Here is a 19,626-nt window from a genome sequence, read left to right on the forward strand (position 1 = left end):
CCCCCCCCCAGCTTCCCTACGCCCCTGAAAACTACGAAAAAGTCCTGGTAATTTTATGTGTAATTAGCATAACTCATCCATGATTGACGTCTTATTATCTTAACAACAACAACGACAACTGAACAGTTTGCCGTAAAGTGGACTGTACCTCCGTGATTGGGAGCGATTATTATTTTCTCGTCTTGTTGATTACTGCGCCTCCTGTTGTCATATTCGCACATCGCCACAGATGAAAGCGCTGTTGTAAGGCGTGCATGTGGCTAACAGCGTTACTGGCACATACGTCTCATCCATAAACAGAACTGCAAAGGTGAAAACAAATGCACGCCATCGAAAGACAGAACCTGCGGCATCACAGTTTACAATGTTCAGATTACATACCTTACCAACATTTCAGTAGTCACATAGCCGAATGTCGGTAGACACATAGAAGCTGCAGACTTACATAACAGTGTATAACTTGCAACGTTCTAAGTTACACGCTTACGGTTTTGGCGGATATCCCCTTCCATACAGGACAATTCCATATCAATCTTTGTTACGGTTATTAGCTAGCCTGGACACCCAGTGGAGACTGGCCATGTGCTTTTCTTCTATTTTTAGCGTAGTTACGTTACAGATTACTGGGCTGCGCATAAACATACTGAACCAGTGAAGAGACAAGGGACGTAGTTTAGAGAGGGAGGCACGTAACACCTGTTACGAGTTCTGTTTATGTACGGTACAAGGGAAATAAACCTGGGGACTGTATTGTTTGTGTTAATATTACGACACTTCCAAGCCAAAATGTTCATACCCATGCTTTTGAACCTTTGTCATCGTATAGTACACAATTTTTAATTATGGCCCATTTTCGCGGCAATTTTATCTTAAAATGAGCCAAATTTTCCTCGTTTCAGATGTAACTTAGTACACTGACTTCTAATATTGCAGTTTTGTTTACTAGAATTTTCAACATGTTATTTCAATGGGGTACGGGCAGAACTAATCCGCTAGGCGGCGCTGCGGAGAGTAGGATATACGGCCACAGTCCTACATTAATTTTCCATAGGCGACGATGTGAACGTTTAGCGATGTAGCTCACTCCCAAACATTCCGTGGCAAATAAGCTTTGGTGCATACCTGGCCCAGCCTGTGAGAAAGAAGCCATAAAAATCTTGACATGGGTAGACCTTCAAAATCTGGACCTTTCTATGCCGGCAGCTGGGAGGGGTGCCTAGCAACGCCAATGGGACATCACTCGCAGTCTCATCACCACCTGCCTCCTTGTGTCCTCTCGCCCAGAATTTCAAACTTGCATCATTAAAACTCATACCTGCCCAAAGCTTAGATAATTTCCATCATTTTGATACCAAGCATGCACCTGTACACCAAACACGGCAGGCTGGCAGCCAAAAAAGACTTTACACCCTAAAATACACAGAATTACATTCTTTCCTCTCGAAAAACGGAAGTTGTAATGGGGATCTGTGTTCACACAGCTGGCTTGTCAAGCTGGCAATCAAGAGAAACTTGCACTCCACCGCGAGCCTTAATCAAGTGACTACATTGAAACAAACTGCCAAATGCGCGATTATCTCCCCCTTCCACTAGATATCGCAGCTATATCATTAACCCTCACCCAGAGCGTTGTTTCCTTGAAGACAAAGCGGTTATCATCATCGTCCGATGAGAGCAATTTCTTTTACACCTACCCAAATTAAACCCAGCCGCTACATTTGGTTTCAGTGTGTTCATTTTCCCCTTCGAAACTTATAAATAGCATTTATAAATAACATATTTTGCTCAGTGAGTGAGCAAAATTCACCATCAGAAATAAAATTTACTTCTAACAATCGGCAAAGGGTCGTTGGACATTAACTGTTTCCACACTCCCACTGTAGTACATGTACACAAGCAAGTTTATGCGTCATTTGGTTGCTTTATACGGCAAACTCATAAAACATGCATCAGAATGAATAAATCATGCATAAATTCAAGGCAATGTTATTTTTTACTAATAATGCAATTTTATTTAGAAATCATAATGTCACCCTGACAACAGCCAGAAATATCATAACACAAGCTGAATTCAGAATAACCTCTCTCTTTCTGCATTTGCCGTTGTGAGGTGAGTAACTTTATAAATTCTGTCTAGAGCAAACTGCATGGGCCCTTATTAAGTAAAAACAACTTGTAGTGTATCTATATGTAATTAAATAAAAAGGCAGAAAGTAATCAAATAAACAGACAGAACAAATACACAATGTAACGATGTAATATGTTCGTATGTTCATTTGGCGACTGAATCTTTCCCAACTGAAGTCAGTCAATCATTAGTTAAGCTGATGTGAAAATCTTCCTTCCCAAATGCCAGATTCATTTAAAGCTTTTTGATAAAACGTGATTCGTGTGGCAAAACAACACACGGTCAAACTGGTAATCATTTTGTGTTTTTGTGTTTTTGCAGGCTCTTGAGGTATGGAAATTCCTGCAAATTTTTTGAATCTGTTTAAGAAGGGGCTTGTTAAAAGCAGAATATACAACTGGATACACAAGGACTAGCTATGGGTCATGATCAAACATGATCACTTACTGCAATCACGAATGCATGTCTGAAAAAAGTGCCCCATATTATCCTCTGCAAGCATGTAGTGATGTGTGTCGAGTAGCGGCAATAATCGGATTCACAATCTGTGCCCGCATGCGGCCTAAATTTGTTCCTACAATCAGTACACAAAAACCTCCCTGAAGAAATAAATTTGCTAAAGATATAATACTTAAAGCATATCACAATTAAACTATTCCACATTTTTGAGGAAGGTAATAAATGAATGGATTATGTCATCAGAAATGGACATTACACTGCTATTTCAGGCAACATTAACCAGCAGTACATATACCTTATCAAATGATAAACTTCAAACAATTAAACCTCACATCTCAAATGCATATGGCAGCTAACTTGAACTTGAAAACTATCAATAGTGACACATCCATGGTAAAAAAACATTGAAAGACAACAACAACCCAGCACAATTACAGAGAGTCACAAAGTTAAGAGCACAAGTACATCTAATACTAGGTGTAGGCCAACAACAACAGCAGCACCATCTATCCTACGACAAGTCCCTTGATATGTATTTAAAGGCTAAAACAAGATTGACTTTTAAATCTAGAGAGAACAAAATTTGCTGAAGTCTCCTGTCTAAAGGCACCAAGAAGACTATAATTAAGAAGTTTAAAGGTAACAACTTCAGACTAGATGATTTCAGTGCAACAGCAACTATAAGTAATCACTTGTAAAGTGTTGAAATTAAGTACAGTCTTGAAAGTGAGTGAGTGCTTGGGGTTTAACGTTGTACTTAACAATTTTTCAGTCTTATGACGACGAAGGAATCCTTATAGTGCATCACTATTGATAGATTTCCTTGTTGCAGGACAGATTTCCACCGCTCTTTTATCTAGTGCTGCTTCACTGAGACGACTTACCGAAGGCATGTAAGGCGCCCAGCCCGAGAAATTATGCTGATACGGGTCAACCAGTTGTTGCAATATCCCCTTCATGCTGAACGAAGTGAGGAAGTTACAACTTCCTCTTTTAACAGTACTGAAAAGCTGAATGCATACAATATTGTAAACAATAGTGATAAAACTGAAAACACCTCTAACACAAAGTGTACATGTACCACAGAATGTGACAAAGTAACTGGAAATGAAAATAACACAACCAGCAAACAGACTAAATAACATGAAAGTGACGAAATTGGGGAAATCAAAGTAGGACAAGACATGAAACATTATTTTGACAAATTTAAATTCGATGTTCGGAAACGTTACAAAATGCATAGCAGTGTAACGCGTAAATATCAAGGTAATAATATGACAGTTAAGTATCTTTCACAAGCAATCTTAAATGGGGACGCTCACATCGATAGGATGAAAGTTGTATAAACCAAACTGACAAAAACTAAACAAAAACATACCTGGGGTAAGTTTATATTTCCAGTGTTCTGGAAAGTCACAACAATGTAGAGCTGATTGTGGCTTACTTCTCGCCTCTCTTACAGAACAGAATGAAGAATTGTTACACTATTCTGGTTGTTATCATAATTTAGTAAATGAGAATGTCTGTACAAACTGCAGTACTAGCCAAAGCCAACAATGATACAGTAATGGTGGTGACAATCCTACGTGTACTGCTTGTTACATGTACTTTAAGAAATGTAACAAACCACGACCAATAACTACAAATTTTATTACAGGACGTACATACCACGCACATGTAGACTGTAAATGGAAAATCAAATGTGAGATACTTTCTTATGATCTCAATACCTGGAAAAAATTTTATGCACCGAAAACTAATGACAAATATCACGAAGAAGTTGCTACACAACAGCGGAAAAGACTTAAGTTATCTGCTATCAAAGTTATTGGCATATGTTCTTGCTACTCATATGTTCTTGCTACTCTTCATATGCAGATATGAAATTGACAGGATGCGAACAACACAAAAAGGCACCTGCAAACCAAATCAAAATGTCTTTTAACAGAAAACGTTCAATTCATATTGAAGACACACCAAAACCGAAACATTTGCGCGAGTGTACAACAGCTGAAATTCAAACACACGTAAAACCTGCTGACAAACATGCAGTACAAGGCTGCATTAAAAATTTGGACAAACACCCATTATATGGTTCAGTATGGCGAAATGCTGAGAAAGTTCTGGAAGAAAACTTTTTTTAAATATCAACAATGAAGGCTGAGTGACCCCATTAAACCAAACATACAACCTGACAAAGATTCCTCAACAAAAGCTGCAGTTGCATGCCTTACAGTAAACACCAGTTTTTGCAATTTCCATGCTCTTTAGACATTCAGGCGTCACATGAATAAAACATCCACATTATTTATTTATTTATTTATTTATTTGATTGGTGTTTTACGCCGCACTCAAGAATATTTCACTTATACGACGACGGCCAGCATTATGTTTGGAGGAAACCGGGCACAGGCCGGACAAAGGCCGGGCAGAGGCCGGGGGAAGCCCATGACCACCCGCAGGTTAGTGTAGGCCTTCCTTCATACGACCGGAAAGGTATAAATTTATTTGAGAAATGCGGACCTTGTTGACAGGTTGAACACAAGGACGTTCTTGAGCACAGATTTCTTATAGGTCTACCAGAATTACAATATGACAGATAAATAGATAGACTGATTATGGCTTAACGTCAGTTCGGGGGAAAACCACGACCATCCGCAGGTTGCTGACAGACCTTCTCACGAGAACATCCACATTAAAACTGTTCATCAGACCTTTGGAGACCGGCTTCAAAGCTATAATGCGAGCATGTGTATTCGACAGTCACTTATCACAAAATACAGAAATTTTATCAACAACCACATTCCCAGCAATATAGTCTCAGAAGATGCTAAACTGGCGTTCCCTTCATACTTAGAAAAAAATTGGTTTCTATCACAGTGGGGAAACCACTATCATAGCAGAAATACTGTATAACTCCAGTGCATGAAAGACGCAATCTGTAATTCTAACAGATAATGTCACTGAACGAAAGTTTGGGGCACCGATGAATCCAAATTTAATTCACAAATAAATAGTAAGGTGTCTGTATTTTTAATGAAATTGATTGACCAGTTCTTATATGGTGAAAGTCTAGACTATTCAACCAATGAACAAAAAACAGAAAGTTATGCAAGACAGGCATCAATTTGTAAAGTTGACAAAGAAACAAAATGTGCTCAACGTGGCTTTGACTTAGCTAATTCAAAACGGATAATCACTGATAACACATGGGCTGACCATGGATGGTTTGGCATAACTTTCAATGACAACAGCATTACACAAAGAAAGGCGCCAGGCTCACAGAGATCAATACCACAAAGTACACCTGATCTTGGACATGCTGGACATACCGAATCTATGCCAGATGAGCACTACGCAAGCTCTAGAACATATGCCTCCGATAAAATTCCTGACAAAATCATGGACGTAGAATTTAACTAAAAACAAACTTCTTCAGAGAGTTCAGACATTTCTCAACTGTCTGGAAAAATTACACAAGAGCTTAGTGATGGAAATAGCGTAAGTTCAAAATGCAAGCAGATGTTATCAAAATTAGATCATAAAATTGCCAGTGAAGGGCACTCCGAACTCCTCCTCAAACCCACCAGCATGTATACGCGATCAGTTAGAGACTGATGATTGTCAATACATATGTAATTTACATACTGGTATATATTCTTGCTACTCTTCATATGCAGAGGTCAGCCCTACTACTGCAAGCATGTACATTCAGGTTTAGCCACTTTGAAAGATATTAACAATCCACAAAAAACTTGTAGCTTCATACAAGCAGCAAAGTCCCGAATTCAGCACATCCAACAAAGTGGTAAACAAAGCTGACAACAGTACCTTAGAACGTGTCCTTAAAGATCTTCAAACAATTACACATCTGTGTTCTAGCCTAGCATTTAGGCCTCTGTAGATCTAGAGGGCTTGTAAAAGAAAGTGCTTATTCACAAGTCACACCTGTATCAACAAATGAACAAGACCCACATTATGACAGTGACCCATATCGTCCCCAAGTTCCATTTCCTCATAGATCAACAGAGAGACACGGTGGACGCAAAAGCAACACATTACCCAAAAGAGGGAAAAGTTTTCAAAACATCGTAAACTCTGCTTTAGATTTTTTAGAACTTAAAGTTAAACATCGGTCTGAACACAGAAAAAAGAACATATGCACTGATGATCGCACATCCTTATGCACTGTATCTGGTAGAACACGATTAGATGATACATCATGCACGTCAGCAGAGCATGTTCCACACCTGAACCCCAGCCTTGTACTGACAGTGAGCCACAAGTAATAAAGACACAAAAAAGCCAATTCTAGTATCAGTACTAATAACTCTGGTCCATGTCAAATTTTATGCAGATACTGCATGCCGGACAAGTCTGAACATTGTTTCAGATACTGCATCCCGGACAAGTCTGAACATCCTTTCAAGTCACACTCACGCAGATACTGCATCCAGGACAAGTCTGAACATCCTTTCAAGTCACACCGATATTCTAAAAAGAGCAAAGCTGGTAGACATGACCTAATAGAACACTGTAGAACAATATCTATTCTTCCATGTCTAAGCAAAATATTAGAAAAGCTTGCTACCAATTCTATCATTGATTATCTCGAGACATATAATATAATTGATATTAGCCAGTATGGTTTCAGAAGGAACCATTCCATCCAATACGCCGCCTGCTCATTATCTGACAAACTTATAACCGCTAGGGAGAAAAAGAATTATACTGTGGCTACCTTCCTTGACTTATCAAAGGCTTTTGAAACTGTCAGTCATAACATTCTTCTTTCAAAACTAGATCACTATGGCTTCCGGAACCTGTCAAAGGACTGGCCGGGTAGCTACCTGTCAAACCGTACACAATGTACATGCTTCAGCAATGTCTTGTCTAAATCCACAGACGTTACACGTGGTGTGCCTCAAGGGTCGATTCTGGTACCAAACTTATTCTTATTACATATAAATGACATATCAAAAGTAACAGACGTCCTAAATATTATACTCTTTGCAGACGATACTAGCACAACTTTTTCCTGTGCAAATGTCGACGAGGCTATCACGACTTCATCTTACGAGCTATGAAAGCTAAACACTTGGTTCTGTGCAAACCGCCTTTCACTAAATGTTAACAAAACAAAGTAGCCTATATGTTAATCTCGCCCACGTGTAGAGGTAGACCACAGATTACTGTTCCCTTGACTATTTCTGGGACAGAGGTTAAACGAGTCAGGGAGTTAAAATCTCTTGGTTTTATGTTTAACGAAAAGCTAAACTGGACGTCACGGATAGATTGTATTCGTAAAAAGGTCTCGAGGAATCTAGGTATATTAATCAACATTAAGGACTCGGTGAATAAAAAAAAACACTTTTTATCCTTTATTATTCTTTGATCCACCATTACTTTTTGTACGGGAATATTTTATGGGCATATATATGTCTTACTTGCAACCTCTGCAAATATAAAAAAAAAAAACCAAAAAAAAAAAAACGCGCTATTCGAATTGTGACTATGTTTAGGTCCCTTGAACACACAAATCCACTTTTTTGTACTCTTGAAATTCTGCCCTTATCTGAATTGAACATTTTCTCTACTAACATGATAATGCATAATTTTTTTTATCACCCCGAAGTATCACCTAGCTTTAAAAATTACATTATTAAAAACATTGACGTACGTCACTATGGCACAACACGTTGGCCATTAGATCTGTATCGAACCCCTTTTAAAAGTAATCTGTCCTATCTTTCACTTAAAGTAGCTGGCCCTCGGGAATGGAACAAACTCCCTTCATACTTACGCAATATTCAGTCAAGTTCCTTATTCAAATCTAACCTGAAATCCTATATACTGAAGCACTTATTCTCCGTTTAATCTAACACACAATAATATATTTGATAGTCATTACTATAAGCACCAGTATATAATATTTATTTATTTACCTATAGGAACAGATAATCACCACAGTTCACATGCCTGTATAATATACAAATTGTGTGCTAATGGGATAGAGCAAGCTCCATGGGGCTTTATTCCCACCAGTACGTTTCTGTATGTTTATATGAATCTTATATTTTGTATATTATATTGGTGAATAAACAAACAAACAAACAAACAAAACACTCACATCAGGATTATGGTCATCATCTATCAACTTGTCATCTTCTAAATGGCATGCTGTGTTTTGAAGACAATGGTGTTATAAGACGTTTTGCCACTTTCTCAGAACTTCAGAAACATTTTCGAGATGTACGCAAAAGTTCTCAGTTTAAACCAAAGGTGACTAAATCACATATTTAAAGCCCTGCTGACACACATGAACTAGAACAGAACAGTGGTACTTTTCTTTCAAAGCACAGCCAAATAAAGAAACTTAAATGTAACATAAGCACCTATTTAACTCTGAAAAAGCGTAAATTACATGCTGTACACCATCCTACAAGCACAGCAGCTAACAAATGGCTTTGTCCATTGTGTCACATTTCATGTACACCAATGACCCACCGTCAGATGGCTGTGATAAGTGTGACAAATGGTACAGTTTCCATTGTGTAAATCTGTCAAATACACCATTTCCTGACAAAATCTGGTACTGCTCACAATGCATCTACAAAAACCGAAAAGCACAACCAGTACATATATGAATACATGTATATGTAAATACATCAAGGAACTCATACAATTAATGGCTACTGAGTGCGGAGTGGTGTACATTAAGTCACACTAAAATGGCATTATGCTACAAAAGGTCTTAATGAAATTTTACAACCTTTTGCTGCACTGAACTCCATCTTTTATTAGAAGTAATATAGCATTCCACATAACTACCTTATTTCTTCCACCCTTACGCATGTTTTGAGGACAACTTTGAGCGCAATTTATCAGCCTTAATACTTTGATAATGGTAAAAATTTATGTTTATTTAGGTTTGTCAACATCAAGGCTTCACAGAGAAAATCCAGTTTTTAGTCTAGACAGAGAAATCGCTTCAGAATAGGCTTAAAACACCAGGTGAAACATGTTAAAAGGTTGAAGAAATTTAGAGTAGTAGTAACCTGTTAAAATTCAATGAAATGAAATTAACCCTATTAGTGGTTATAATATTTGTTTTATTATTGATTATTTATTATTGTTAATAATACGTCCTTTTCAGATAAGTCCTACGACTCACGCAGTGGTCTTTGTGTGAGGAATATATCAGCAAGACTATGGCACGCGGGCCAAGACAGGATTTATAACTGTCACAAAAGAACACGTTTATTCAAAATAATTCAATGAAAAACATCTCAACAAGAGGACAAGTGAAGATTTTCTTTGAAAAATTTTTGGAGTAAGGTTTCAAACAACAAACAGATCAGAAAATTAAAGTCTAGTTCTACTATTCCACACTTTTTTTTTGATGAGGTGTGGAACATGACATGTTTGTTTGGTTACAGAATACATGTTTTAATAACACATGTGGTATATTTCTGAGCATGTTTTGTTGTTCCTGATCAAATACACAGGTGATTAATAAACATGTCATTAAATTGCTGTTTTCACATCGGCCTATTTATAGGTCCTCCATCTGTAATTTTAGTTGGTTCTCGGCATACTGCATTGGCCTTCAACTTCGCCTTGACTCAATGAAGCATGCAACAGGTCTTGGAACTGTATGACAGATCTTGGAACTGTAACAAGGCCGATGTGAAAAAAGCCATTCAACAACATAATATTATTGGAGCTAAATAAAAGCTGTGTGGTCAAACCATTACAAAGGATATGGATGTATGTTTGACATGTCTACATGTAACATGAAATCTACTGGTCACACAATCACTCCTTCCATCCTTGTCTTCTTGTGGCAACGGTGGTCCTTCAGCCAGACATCCTGTAAAACAGGGACATGAAACTAACACGGGTGGATATACATTTATATATATATATGTAGCTAGTGTACATACATTTAATTAACATCATAAATTGGGTAGACATGACTTAGGCATTTTGTAATCTATATTTAAAAAGACAGTTTTTCTTTCACCATTACTGATGTAATGTATTTTATGTTTTACATTTTACTATAAATAATTGCTTACCCGGTATTTACAATCTACAATATATTACCAACATAAAATTTATAATACAGTATAGCTTTTTATGATGACTGCAGTAAATTATGAAATGCTCTGTTAATTTAAATATACTGAAATGATGGAATTTTTGTTCAATAGAAATAAATTTAGAACTGTACTGTAAGAATGTTTAAGGTTTTATACTAGTAAGCAAAGTTAACTACAATGGGGGCCAGACAAAGGCCTGGCAGCAGAACCTTGAAATTATTTTACTGACCATTAAATGATCCATTACCAGGTCATAATGATGAAGCCACATTCAAAACAGTATGACGTTATAATAAAAACTGATACATTTAATTTGTAACATATAGTAGCCCTTGTGCTACAATGCATTTGTGACATGACAATGGCTAAAGGTACTTCTTTACACTAGCGCCACTTCCTGTGATTGAAAAATATCCCTAGGTCCCATTATTTTCACCATATATTAAATTGAGCAATTGTTATACTTGATACAATAAATTCAGTAATTTCATTGCCAGTTGAGCTATTAAAGTGAAGAACTTGGTAAGAGGTCTCAAGGAAATATCCATCCATCCATGTTAGACAAACATGTCTGCAGATGGTAATGGTACACCTATTCTGCACTGCTAAGGCACAATTACTAGTATGATATATATATATATATATATATATATATATATATATATATATATATATATATATATATATATATACAGGTATTTTAAACAGCAGCTAAATATATATATATATATGCAGAAATATATATATATATATATATATATATATATATATATATATACAGGTATTTTAAACAGCAGCTAAATGGCTTTCAATTAAACTTAATATTATGAATTTATTTAGTTAATACTAAATTTAATAAAACAAAACAAAATAACAAACCGTGGATCACGTTGAAAACATAATTACCTAAAAATTACCCAAATAATTCTTAAATGGAACCATTTGAAAAGAAAAAACCATTATGCACAAAATGTACATGGACATCGATTAACTGAGTACTATATATAGATAATATATCATTGATAGGCTTATGAGGACATATTCATAAACTTAATACACTGAACTACAAACCATGAATAACGTTGATAACATCACAACATGCCTAAACATTACCCAACTCATTCTAAAAAAAGAAGAATTATTTGAAAAGAAACAAAAATATATGTACAATATGTACTCTTACACACATGTGTAATGCCTACTTGCCTTAGCACATGTTCAACAGTCAGTGTTCCTGTAGTTCGCACTTTGTAGAGCTGTTGTGGCGATAAGTGACGTGTGAGATCACACCTTGACTGCACCTGGCGGCAATGGCAGCCTGTTTCAACGTAGGCACGTGATTAGGGCCCACTTGTTAGTGGTGGGGTGCAAGTTTCTCTAGATTGCAGTTGTGGCTTATCGGGCGCGTCCCACGTACGTCTCACCCGAGCCATCTAGCGGCGACCTACATGTGCCGGTTCTTTAGTGTAAAGATCGAAGTATCCATATCTCCCTTGCAAATCATACTAGAGACATTGGAGTTGTACTATACGGTATTCCAATACAATGGAATTGTTCAAATCGGAGTTGGCGTCTAATAGATCGGAAATGCCGGCTTTAACTTCGGTATATGTGACAGTGACGTAGGCCTACTGGTACCGGTAACAGCTCTTTCTTATTATTACTAATACTATGATCTAGCCCATACTATGTAGCTATGCCCATACAACGATGAGGTTTGCTGTATTGTCTGCCTGTACTTGGGATGAACAGTTCACTTTTACTAGAAAATGTGGATATCCATGTTAAGGGCACTGTATTGTAGGCCTAGTTATTCACCTCTTATCTGGCTTAGAAATTCAGACAAATTCTTTTGTAAGCATTTATCACTAGTAATCTACCAATGTAGGTTAAAACAGTGCTTAAGCGATTGGTGTGTATCTACCATCGATAATGTAACCATTTCGGACATGTCCGCTTAGTGTGATTGCCGCTAGAGACACGAACAGACACGAACAGCTCAACACATACACGTGCTTAAGCTAATTCCCCATCAAGGGAGGGTAGCCCAGTGTTATAAACAAACCACAGGAAATAGACCGGGTGTTAGCTGGATATGGTTGAACATTGACCCAGAGCTTAGCGGGTCACTGAATATTTGATATTCGTGACCATCAACTAATTGTGAATGGCTGTCAGTGAATAATTGACATAGATGACTGTATGAACTGATTGCTAATGGCTGTTTCTGTTTGGAGACACATGATTTGGGCGTCTACGAGCTATATGCGAATGAAGAAGATAACCTTATATGGGCTACTCGGTTTGACTTTAGTGAGTTGTGTGCTGTACGTTTGTATTAGTAGGCACATTTCCCAAGACGAAACCGTCTTACAATTTCTGAAGAGAAAATTTTCGTCCTTTCGTGAGATGGATTGGACGAAGATAGAAGACGGTCAGACAAAGAGCAAATACTCATGGACAGAGCACTGTAACAGATGCTTTGCTCCCTGGCTGAGGTACGAGACTGGGCCATCTCATGTGTGTAGGAACGTTGCTTGGCCATCGCCCGGAAAATTGGAGAATACCGCATTAGTCGATGTTCTAGTACTTGTGTCCTCAGCCTCTGGGAACCAGGCGCAACGCCAGGGCATCAGAGACACCTGGGGCAGGGCCAGTAAAAACAACACATCTAATGTGAGGGTAGTGTTTGTCCTGGGTCAGAGCTATAGCCCTGATATTAACCACGATATACATAGAGAAACAGAAGAGTTCTGTGATATAGTACAAGGGAATTTTAGGGATTCTTACGACAATCTGACTTTCAGCACCATAACGGCTGTAAAATACGCTGTGGAAATGTGTTCTAAAGCCAGATTTGTTCTTAAGACGGATGACGACGTCTGGCTTAACGTACCAGGGCTGTTAGATCTTCTAAACAGGCTGGACCTGACAAATACGCTTGGTGGGCACTGTTACCGTGGCGAATATCCACGACGGATTAATCGACATTCCAAATGGTTCATGTCTGATCAGGAATACCCTCGTGACGTCTATCCGGACTACTGCGCAGGCGTTGGTTACGTCATGCCGATGGACGTGGTGCGTGGCATTTACCATGTGTCTCAAGATACCCCATTTTTCCGGATAGAAGATGTGTTTATCGGCTTATGTGCGGAGAAAATGGCATATCGCGTGCGCCAGCTGCCAGGGTTTTATACCCACAGACCCAGTGTGGACATGTGCGAGATGAAAATGAGCCACGTGATCACAAGTCATTCGTGGACTGTCAGTGAAATGCGAACACTATGGACAGACGCTTCAGACTGTTCCTGCCCATCATATTGCAGGCAGATGTGGCTTTTCTTGTATTGTATGGCTCTCTATTGTATTCTAGCTGCAATTTTCTTTCACAGTCGACAGTCCAATCCAAGCTCAAAACGGGTAACTCCATTTTGGTCACATGTTTCAAGGTCAAGAAACAATGGGACCAATGAAACAAACGTTTCCTGAACCCTCCTGTGGTTCTCACACAGCACAGACTCTAGTCTCTACTCCACCGTGGCACTCCTTTATACCAACAGTAGAAGTAGTGATGCTGCCCAATTCAAATTAGACATGGCGCCTATATTACATCATTCTAGTCATACACTGATAAAACTAGTTTAAGGCAAAAACAAAGTTATTGTTGAAAGATTTAAGATGGTAAGGCTGTCAAAGAGCTCGTCCATATATGTAAAAGACACATAGTGCAAAGTTCAGCTCGTTAATTCGTAAAGTACATGTACTTTAACTAACAAAAAATCCAGTTGTAAAGATTATGAATTTATAACAGTGGCTACTAAAACACACGCATGGCCCCATGAACAATCGAACGTCTCTCACGGCGTTGTGCTTTATATATATATGTAAAAACTTTGCTCAATACATGCAGTACAGTTATTGGATATGCCACCCTTCTCACTGATTCTGATTTAGATATGAACCGTATAAAAAGTTGCAAATGTAGACAAAGCAGATATAGAAGTGATATGGAAATGTGAAAGAAATTAGAACTCCTGGGAGATCTGTAAAATGCAATCGGCATGATGGGTATGGTATCGTATGAAACATTACTCAACGCATCAGTAAGTGAAGAGACACATTTACCAGTAAGTGAAGAGACACACTTACCAGTAAGTGAAGGGACACACTTATTAGCATCAGTAATATACAGATGCAGTACAAACTAAATTCTAACCAGCAGTATATTAAAAAAACGAAAACACTTGCTTATGTCATGTTCAATATGTTGTGCCATACGGACGAGTTGCCATAATGAGTCATATTAACAACTGATGTGAGCTCTGTCGCTCCATATGAAGATCAAATACAAAAAGAAACAGACTTCCAATTTTCGTCAACTTCTTATTTTGGATTCGCCACAACGATGATTTAATTAGTTAAAGGAAAGTAACCCCAAAAACTCCTATCCATCCCCATCCATGTGTAGTTAAATAAAAATGTTTTGCAATAATACTAAACATATTTTTAAATTTAAAAGAATGTAATTAAGATGACAGTTGACTTGTTAGTGTTGTTCTTGAAGGGTGGGAAAAGATTGTTTATCTTTGAGAGCACAAGACAGATACTCTAACTGATTTTTGGTGTGGCTGGTTGCGCTACCATTTCTCTTGATATTATATCTTGTCTTAACATTTGATCTGATATCTGTGCCACAAGCTTGAGTGGGGCCTCTGTGGCCTAAGAAGTTAGCACGCCAGTGCGGCCTAATGACATAGGAGCTTCCCACCAATGCGAACGCTGTGAGTTCAAGTCCAACTCATGCTGGCTTCCCCTCCGGCCGCACGTGGGATGATCTACCGGCGGATGGTCGTGGATTTTCCCCGGGCTCTGCCTGTCTTCCTCTCACCATAATACTGGCCACCATCGTATAAGTGAAATATTCTTGAGTACGGCCTAACACACCGATAAAATAAATTAATAAAATAAATATACGTCCATATTATGTCGTTTAAAATGGGACAAATAAATAGATTAAAGATTCATAGATGTTGTTTCATTTTATGGAATTTCATTTCTGGGTAAATGCAATTAACAATCAAACAGTGTAACTGTTTTTACTACAAAAGAATTCACATTAAATGCGCGAAGGAAATGTATATGACAAATATATAACAATAAACATGAATGATGTACATGTATTATCCGGTGTAAGTGCTGCTTTAAAAATCACTTAAACTTGAATAGAGTGAGTGAGTGAGTGCTTGGGGTTTAACGTCGTACTCAACAATTTTTCAGTCATATCACGACGAAGGAATCATTAGGGTGCATGTACGTGTAATGTGCCTCCTTGTTGCAGGACGGATTTCCACCGCTCTTTTATTTAGTGCTGCTTCACTGAGACGACTTACCGAAGGCAAGTAAGGCGCCCCGCCCGAGCCATTATACTGATACGGGTCAACCAGTCGTTGCACTATCCCCTTCATGCTGAACGCCAAGCGAGGAAGGTATAACTTCCTCTTTTAAGGTCTTAGGCGTGACCCGACCCAGGATTGACACTGGACCACCCCCGAAGCGGACGCTCTGCCAACTGAGCCACTGGGGCCGATCTAACATGAAAGAAGACACGAGATAAAACAATGATTTTTCTGTATGACTGTAATACAATGATTTTGTATTTGTACTAAACTGGCAAGTACAATGATAATCAGGCCAATGTGTAGTACACAGCTCCGAAACGAGTTCATTCATACGCATATCAAAAGTTTCACCAGACATTTAGATTGGTAAAACTTGCCTGGGCTCACAAGTTCGAATATGCCAAAGTAAAATAAACTTTCACATTATCGTACAATATGGGTCAGCTGTGTTTGTCTCAGTCCATTAGTTTTAATTTAGTTTTCTTCATAATAAAATGACTTACTAGCAAAATAATACATTACTGCCGGATTTACAGATTTAGGTTCTGGTAATTAAGATGTAAATTCACACATTATGAAATTAATATATTTGGTTAATTTGTTTTTTATGCTGTTTTAGGACATGCTGAAATAACCTGTTTATGCTAAAGGTATGTAATCCACTTGTTTGCTGTAACCGTGACTATAAACTTCACTCAAGGCATAAAGGAAAACATGCAACACGCTCGCTACGTCAGCATATGTGTGCTGGAATAATACGGGCATATATTCGGTCGTACAAACCAACATTTAACATGTACAACAGCTCTTACAAAACACACACGACAAACTCCGGCGTTTTAAATGTATGTAGAGCTTCGAGTTTGTTAAAAAGTGGCTATGTAGGCCTACTGCAAGTGATTGGACACATATACTTTATATAACTGTACAAGTGCGCAAATATAGGTCATATACTGATACTTTTAAATAAAAAGTGTTACGTAATTGTTCGTCAACACAAATTACGACGTTCAGCTAGCAACAATTTATATACTATGTAAATCAGACGTCATTGGTTTGCATAATCATACAGTGGTCCAGGGAACCTCACAGTAGGCATCCGATATGGATTTACTCTGTCAATCTCAACTAACGTTTTATGAGGCTCTTCCGATTTACGTTGGCTGCGGTAGATTCTCGCGAGAAGATTAATTGTACTGACGTTGTCGCCCTGTGAAATTGAGAGAAATTTGGTGTAGGAAGCCTTGGCAAAGGCTGTGGCGCGCTGTTTTCGTCGGAGAGTGGGCGTGTATGGCAAATATCAAACTGAAAAGTCGCCGGGTATATCTTCCAGCCTCATTTCTCCAGCCATATTTGTTTACAATCTGTCGGGTAAAGCAGCGGTTATCGCCCTTTTTTTCAAGTGGGCGTGGTTATCTCCAGTCTGGCGATCGGTCAATTCATGTCATGATCGGAGGACAGTCGGAGAGGAACAGAGAAGAGAAGATTGGAGTATAGCCGAAGGGGAAAAGAGATGCGAAGATATGCAGAGCACGTCTGGATTGGAGGATAGTCGGCGGGGGATGGACAACCGAAGATATACAGAGCACGTTATGATCAGAGGACAGTCGGAGAGGAAAAGAGATGCGAAGATATACAGAGCACGTTTTGATCAGAGGACAGTCGAAGAGGAAAAGAGATGCGAAGATATACAGAGCACGTCTTGATCAGAGGACAGTCGGAGAGGAAAAGAGATGTAATGATATACAGAGCACGTCTGGATTGGAGGATAGTCGGAGGGGAACGGAGAAACGAAGGTATACAGAGCACGTCTTGATTGCAGAAGCGAAAATATACAGAGTACGTGTTGACTGAAGTAGGAGTCGGAGAGGGAAAGAGAGGCGAAGGAACAAAGCAAGCCTTGATTAAAGGATAGTTGGATAGAAATGGAGAAACGAAATTACAGATTACGTCTTGATAGGAGCACATCCAGAGAGGAGCAGAGAAGCAAAGAAACTGTTTATGTCTTCATCAGAGGAGAACATGTGGGATACAAAGACATTACACAAGGAAAGTTGACCCAAGAGGCGTTCCCTTAAAAATTCAAAATGTTTTTCTGGCAAATACTAAACTAGAAAGAATGTCAAGAAATCTGCCTACCTCAGTGCTAAATAGTCTTGATTTATTTTGCAAGATGAACATGTAATAACACGCGTGTTGCATTTATTTGAAGTCCTGATAAAACTGAGCCAAGTGCCTGGTAAATTCCTCGTCTTCATGTCACATCTACAACTGTCAAGGGCTAGTCTTCCCAAAGAACCCATTGCACGGCTCAATAAAACATATATGACCTGCCTCTCACGATATTTTCAACGAATGGATTGGTTTGCATGCGAATGTCATAATTTATTCATTTGATCGGTGTTTTACGCCATACGTAAGAATATTTCACTTATACGACGGCGGCCAGCATTATGGTGGAAGGAAACCGATCAGAGCCCGGGGGAACCCACCACCATTCGCAGGTTACAGACAGACCTTCTCAAGTACGGCTCGGGAGGGAGCCAGCACTTCAACTCGCAGCGACCGCATTGGTAAGAGGTTCCTGGGTCATTGCGCCACGCTGGCGAGCTAACCCCCTCGGCCACGGAGGCCACCCGTATATCAGCATGCCTGGTAAGGTTTGCACTTGCACACTGATTTTGTGCAGAGTGACCGGAATTCGAATTCTCGATCTGTTGTGCAGCTCATCGTGCTATCGGTGCAAATCATAGAAGTGAATGCTTTCGAAGGGCGAAGTGAATCATTTCACATTATTATCGGACGTTACCAAAACAAAACTGAACAAGGACAGACATTCCAAGGCAGTTAATGTCGTACGTGTAAAACATTCCTTACCTTCGTCAATGTGTGTGTCAACAGAAAGTTTGAAGAATTCGGTCAGCACATCGGAAGAAAACCGGGCCTTTACAAACGTGTTAACCGAACATTTGAACGCACCGGAAATATGCCACATCCACTCCATCGAGACCATATCAGCAGTATTTTAACAAAAATGACTGTTGTTTACATCACTATGAATGTTACACCATTTAAGCAGACGGCTTACTGTGTATACAAATGAAAACTCATATGCTTAAAACAAGTCTATATTGAGATAACTGAAACAGGCAACACTAACTGGTAATAAATGAATAATTAGCACTAATCAGGGCTTCAGCCTCAGGGTTTATGTCTTCAGTAAGCAGCACAAAGTCAAATATTTATTTATTTATTTATTTGATTGGTGTTTTATGCCGTACTCAAGAATATTTCACTTATACGACGACAGCCAGCATTATGGTGAGAGGAAACTGGGCAGAGCCCGGTGGAAACCCACGACCATCCGCAGGCTGCTGAAGACCTTCTCACTTAGGGCTGGAGAGGAAGCCGGCATGACAAAGTCAAATAAGATTGTCCCTATAAAACAACCGTAGGTTGAAATACAGAGCAAATAATCACCAGCAACAACAACAACTGATTTCATGAAAATTTAATAAACATAAAAAAATGA

At 38.7% G+C, this 19,626-nt stretch overlaps 1 protein-coding gene across 1 annotated transcript; it reads left to right on the forward strand.

Annotated features, from left to right (window-relative positions):
- Positions 1 to 12,461: 12,461 nt before the first annotated feature.
- On the forward strand, positions 12,462 to 14,247 carry LOC135477183 (beta-1,3-galactosyltransferase 5-like). Its single transcript, XM_064757338.1, has one exon. The coding sequence runs from the start codon at positions 13,102 to 13,104 to the stop codon at positions 14,182 to 14,184; it is 1,083 nt and encodes a 360-aa protein (XP_064613408.1). The 5' UTR covers positions 12,462 to 13,101; the 3' UTR covers positions 14,185 to 14,247.
- The last annotated feature ends 5,379 nt before the right edge of the window (positions 14,248 to 19,626 follow it).

This window comes from Liolophura sinensis, chromosome 10 (assembly GCF_032854445.1).
Source record: "Liolophura sinensis isolate JHLJ2023 chromosome 10, CUHK_Ljap_v2, whole genome shotgun sequence".
Taxonomy (NCBI): domain Eukaryota; kingdom Metazoa; phylum Mollusca; class Polyplacophora; order Chitonida; family Chitonidae; genus Liolophura; species Liolophura sinensis.

Bases quoted from the DNA above. Each gene is read 5' to 3' on its own strand.
- LOC135477183 (XM_064757338.1), top strand. From the start codon at position 13,102: ATGGATTGGACGAAGATAGAAGACGGTCAGACAAAGAGCAAATACTCA.